At 41.5% G+C, this 5,907-nt stretch overlaps 1 protein-coding gene across 1 annotated transcript; it reads left to right on the plus strand.

The window, feature by feature from the left end:
* The first annotated feature begins 2,086 nt into the window (after positions 1-2,086).
* On the plus strand, positions 2,087-4,508 carry LOC106345114. The gene is made up of 4 exons (XM_013784371.1): positions 2,087-2,128; positions 2,180-3,562; positions 3,643-4,452; positions 4,500-4,508. The coding sequence occupies exons 1-4, from the start codon at positions 2,087-2,089 to the stop codon at positions 4,506-4,508; spliced, it is 2,244 nt and encodes a 747-aa protein (XP_013639825.1).
* Positions 4,509-5,907: the final 1,399 nt, after the last annotated feature.

Raw genomic sequence — 5,907 nt, forward strand, 5'->3', positions numbered from 1 at the left:
AAATAATCCAGTCAAATGCAAAACTAACCTATGACAACTGAAATGTAAGTCGTCTAGCCTTTTTGGAGTTTTTTTTAACCAAACAAAAGTAGACGACTTATTTTTCAGTCGTCTGAAATAACAGATTTCAAAGTCAATTGCAAAAATAACCTCTGCGTTGACCAGACGACGTATATTTTAGTCGTCAGGAGGACTTAGATTGAAGTCGTCCGCTTCGATCTTTAATAAACTTTCATTTTCTTTGTTCCAAGTTTGCTAATGTGTTTTATTTTGACTTTTTCAGATGATGCGTCAGTTATATGCAGTGTATGGAGAATGGTTGTTGAAAGATGGATGTTGGAATTTTGTGGTTGATCATTTCAAAGGAGCGAGAATGTTATTTTTGAGTGAAGGTTCGACACATGCTGATCTTATTGCAATGACTCAAGAAGATTATAACCTGGACATGAACACATAGTCTGTGGAGTTAACCTACTCATTACAACAGATGGCTCCAGACCTTCCTCCTATTCATGTTACAAGTGATAGACAAGTTCAGAACTTGCTCGAGTAACTAAAACGCATGAAGTACGTCTTTGTCATAGACACTAATGATGATTATTGTATGAGTTGGAAGAAGGGTTAAAATGCTTCTTAAAATGTTGTATCAATATGAAGCTACCAACATTCTTGTTTATTAAGATGAAAAAAATGCCATTGGAGTTTATTATTGCATATGAGAAATCCAAAGATAAGAAAAAGGCTATTGAAGTCTATAATTTCATTGATTTGTAAATGTGTAAACACATTGTTAGCACATGTATTACATCTTGGGAAACATTATTAATGATTTTACAAAAAATTCACAACTAAAAGAGTAGACATGCAAATCACAAAACAGACCACAAACAACACTATTATAGATCATTCATCTACAAAGACAAGCTTGGACTCCACTTGATATGGAAGAAGACTTTGTCAGAAGACTTTCAGGAAGTCCAGACGATTTCCAGGAAGTCCAGACGACTTCCAGATGACTTCCAAGAAGTCCAGACGACTGAAATGGAAGTCGTCTGGAAGACTTCCTGGAAGTCGTCTAGTGCATAAGATTTTTGACGACTAACAGGTAAATCGTCCCAGAAGTCTTCCAGATCTGAAAAACTTGCATATCAAATCCAGATCTGACTGTTATCTCTGTGTTTTCTCTGTTCATGGCTGAGTGGTCAACTTGCTTAGTCTAGGGTGTTAGATCCGTGAGTTAAACATAGATAAGTTAATCCATTGATTGTCTTCATTCATAACGGTTCTTAATACTTTTATTAAACTGGCCGCTTAATGTTAGATCCTAGGTTTAACCTGTTCATTAACCGTGTAATAGGTTGCTAGATCTGTTATGAATGAACATTGCATCCCTAATCAGCAAGAGTAGATATTAGGGTGTATTATGAACATATCGGACTTGATCTCTAAAGCTTGCTAGCGCGTCTTGATCCAAACGAGAGTTTAGGCATCAAGACCGACTTGCAAAGGAATCAATACCACGAGAGTGGGTTGATTCAACCTGAGTGATCCGAGTTCTGGACTTACTCTTAATTGAACTTGAATAATTGTTTGGCTCACACTTGTTTAACACCCGATCAAACCACCCTAGGCTAACATTCTTAATCATCTGAAAAACCTTAAACCAATATCTTACTTGCTTGTTACGAAATCAACTTTAAAACCCCCATATTGTTTTAGCTTGATATTGATCCTATAGAAATAAAGTGTAATCATTGGTCTCTGTGGATTCGATCCTAAAGTGCTACATCGACATACCATTCGATTGTGGTAGTGTGCACATTAGGTTAATTGGTGTGTGAATACACGTAATATCAATTTGGCGCCGTTGACGGGGACAATCTTTTTACCTTTATTTTTTTGGTTATTTATTTAGTCTAAGACCTCTAACTTGTTATATCCTTTTTGTTGTAACTAATGTTCCAGGTTCATGACCAGTAGACATACTCGGAGAAACGCACGAGGAGAATTGGTTACACTTACCAACCAGGAGCTAACAAGGTTAGAAAGAACAAATCGTCAATAACCAAGGCAAACCGAGACCACTATGGGTGATCATGCCAATCAGGATGATCTTATTGCTGCAATGGCACTCATGCAGCAACAGATGCAACAGTTGCAGTAGACCATTCAAGCGCAGGAACAAGCTGCTCAGCAGCAACAGGAACAGCAGGCACAGAATGTTCCGATCAGGAAGAGAAACCTTCCTCGTAACATCCCTACTACGCGCTCTGCCATTGTTCCTCCACCCTGCACCAGGGAGGACTTCGAGATCAAGCCTGCTTTGATCGGTCTAGTACAGAGAAAGGTGTTCTCTGGTATCTCTACAGAAATTCCAATGGAGCATATTGAGAGCTTTGAAAGAGTCTGCAGTTTCACTCGCGCGAATGGCGTACCGCCAGACTACATCAAGTGCATGCTATTCCCATTCTCTCTTGATGGAAAAGCTGCACGGTGGTTGAACTCCCTCCCTACCGACTCTCTTACTTCATGGGAACAGGTCCGATCAGCGTTTCTCAACCATTTCTACTCTAAGGCGAGAACAGCTGCATTGAGGAACAAGATCACCTTTTTCAAACAGCTCACCGATGAGCCTTTCTGCGACGCATGGGAGCGCTTCAATGACTATCGCAGAGAATGTCCTCACCATGGATTTGATGATGACTACCTCTTGGGAATTTTCTATGATGGAGTTGACTGGAAATTTCAGAGTACCGTGAACTCTGCCAGCAATGGAGACTTCATGACTCAGAACACTGATGGAGCGTTTGAGCTGATTGAGAACATGGCTGCCACCTCAGCCAATAAGAACGAGGAGAGTGATTGCTCCAAGAAAGGGAACAGTTCTGACACCCAGAAGATAGATGAGCTGACTGCCAAGGTTGATCAACTACTGAAAAACAACCAAGGGCACGTCTTCAGCATGGACCAAGCTACGACCGGGCAGATTCAGAACCAGAACCAGCGACAACCGCAGAGTAATCGGCAAGCTGTTCCAGCTACCGGGAACAGTCAACCAGATGAGCTGAAGGGTCTGGGTATGATGATGCAACAACTATTGCAAGGTATGCAAATTCAGGGCAAGGCATTGAATCAGGTTTCTACAGACATCAACGCAAGGATGGACAACATGTTCACCGAGCTGAATACAAAGTATGACGCTGTGAGCAACCACATTAAGAGGATTGATGTTCAGCTTGCTCAAACAGCTGAGAGTGTCAAGAGGCAGCAATGTACCCTTCCTGGAAAGAGTGTGATGAATCCTAGAGTTGAGCACTGTAATGCAGCAGAGCTAAGATGTGAGAAAGCTGAGGGAAAAGAAACAGAGCAACTGTCTGCTAAGACTGCTCCAGGCGCAGAAGAGAGAACAGAGCATCATGCTAGCTCTGAAGTGACTGCTTCCGACGAACCTATTGAGATTCCACCAGTGCGAGTCTATGTTTCTAAGGTTCTATATCCAATTCCACCTAAACATCTGATGGATCCTATTAGTGCCGAGCAGCTGGCTGGGTTTAAGAAGATGGTAAGAAGGCTTCCTCAAAATATCTCATTTGAACATGCTTGGGAGATTAGGCCATTGCACATGTTCTTCAAAAATCTTAGGGGGAAATCAAGGCACTATTTACTGAAGCATTGACACCATCGCTGAAGGTACTGCCTAAGGTTATTGACCCTGGAAAGTTTGTTTTTCCTTGTTCCCTTGCTGGAGTAGAATTCAAGGAAGCTCCTTGTGATTCTGGGTCTAGTGTGAACCTTTTCTCAAAAGCGATTGTAGACGAGCTGGGCATTGTTGATGTTGAGCCTTCTCTTGTGACCCTGGCTTTTGCAAACTCTTCCATGACAGTCCCTTATAGTACAATTTGCAACCTTCATGTCCAAGTTGGGAACTGTATTCTCCATACTGAATTTCAGGTTGTTGAGATGAGCAAGGATCATGAGATGGCTTTAATCTTTGGAAGGTCATTTATGGCTACAGTAGGAGTAGTCGTCGACATGCCTAATAAGAGAGTCTCCTTCTCCAACATCAACAAGAAGGTTTTCTACAAGGATTTCCCAACCAGATCACAAATCTGCTACGCCTCTTGCATCTCAGTGGTTAGTGGAGAACAACTGGAAATTGTTCCTAAAAAGGAACTTGGTAAAAAGGGTGAGATCCAAGAAGTCCTGGATGGAGATCCTCACACTGATACCAAGAAACTCAGTGGGAATGCAAGGGTGAAAGAAAAAGTCCAGAAGAAAAGGGTCAAGGGTGACCCTATGATAACTTTGATACCTCGCTTGTGTGATGAGAAATCCATTGAGTATGAGGTAAAGTGCAAGGATACCTCTAAACCTTTCTCTAAAGCCAGAGTAATTCTCACACATGAGCTGAAAGAGAAAGGAGAAGCTGATGTGAAGGGGTTGCTAAGCAGAGTTCTGAAGTTGAACATATCTGATTGTGGAATTTGTTTTGGAACAAGCCCTCATGATCAACCCGACTGATCCCTGTCACCAAGTCAAGCTAGTGACATAAACCAAGCGCTTGGTGGGAGGCAACCCACTTGTAAGTGTAAATATAAGTTAGTTTTGTTTTTGTTTACTTATTTTTTGTTTTAGTTTATTGAGTCTCAGGTCAAAAAAAAATCCAAGATACTTCAAAAATTCTAGGTGGCAGCAACAGAAAAATCTGCCCTCTGAAAAGAGCGGCTGTTCCAGGCGACCATCTGACGATAGAACACCCAGAATTTTCACAAAAAATATTTATTCTTGTTTTCACCTTCTCTCTGATTTATTTTCACACCAGGGACGTTGTGAAGTAAGTCTGGGGGAGGGTTTTCGTCGTTTACTAACTCGTTTCTTTCTTTTGTTTTTCTTTTGAGTTAGTTTGAGTCAGTTTTTATGGTCGAGTCAGTCAAAACTTTGTGGGAATTAGGACCTTATTCTGTGTTAATCACTAACCACCTTGTGCTTTAGTTATCCTATTCAGTGACCTTAGCGGTGGCGAAAGACACACATGTGGACCTGGAACACTCTGACATATCTCACTTGATTCTCCAGAAGTTCTCAGCCGATCAGGTTACACTGGGTAGATTTAACTCTACCTAACTTGAACCTAATCTTGACTGAAATTCTTCTTGTTATGGGCATTAGATCATGGAAACGAGAACACACTCAGGACTTCTTATCCTTTTTATCCATCTTGCTGATCCTGAGTGGCTAGCTCATCTTTAGCTAGTTCCCACCCTGCACCTTAGCCTTTATTCCACCTTCATGCATTTGTTTTTCAGTGTCATATGTGCAGATCTGTGCAAAAAGGTCGGAGAGGAAAAGATCGACGCAGCCTCTTACTCGTTATTGCTGCAGAAATTCAGTCAGAAAGGAGAACAAGCAGATTAAGGGAGCAACCGCTCCATAACCAATGAACTGCGCAAGAGCAGGGTTGGAGAATCAGAACCAGCAGTGGCACTCAGAAACATCATGTATTACCTCCTTCTTTGTCACATCACCATATCAGTATTAAAAAAAAAAACGAAAATGAGGTGATGGAGAAGGGGAAGAAATCAAAGAAACATGAGCAACTGGGAAGGTCAAGCAAAAGAGTGGGTACCAAGTTGAAAGATTGGAGAGCAGGTAGATGATCTGATCATCCAGATGGCTGATCCAAAACGGAGCATTCGTTCCAGATATAGCAAAAACGAGTAGAGGCTGTGGACATCAATGGATCTATCCTCTCTTGCCATTTTGTGCGATATCATGCATCCTCTACAATGAAATGGTAGCCCCTAAACACTTTTAACACCACCATTAAATGGTCTGTTTAACACCTAGCCCGTCTATCCCGAATAGTGCCTGTGATGAGAAGCTCACGCTACTCTTAAATGAATGTAG

The sequence above is a fragment of the Brassica oleracea genome, chromosome C5, assembly GCF_000695525.1.
Source record: "Brassica oleracea var. oleracea cultivar TO1000 chromosome C5, BOL, whole genome shotgun sequence".
Lineage (NCBI taxonomy): Eukaryota > Viridiplantae > Streptophyta > Magnoliopsida > Brassicales > Brassicaceae > Brassica > Brassica oleracea.

Bases quoted from the DNA above. Each gene is read 5' to 3' on its own strand.
- LOC106345114 (XM_013784371.1), top strand. From the start codon at position 2,087: ATGGGTGATCATGCCAATCAGGATGATCTTATTGCTGCAATG. The intron at 2,129-2,179 runs GCACTCATGCAG...ATTCAAGCGCAG, and splicing joins ATGATCTTATTGCTGCAATG to GAACAAGCTGCTCAGCAGCA. The intron at 3,563-3,642 runs GTAAGAAGGCTT...CAAAAATCTTAG, and splicing joins TGGCTGGGTTTAAGAAGATG to GGGGAAATCAAGGCACTATT.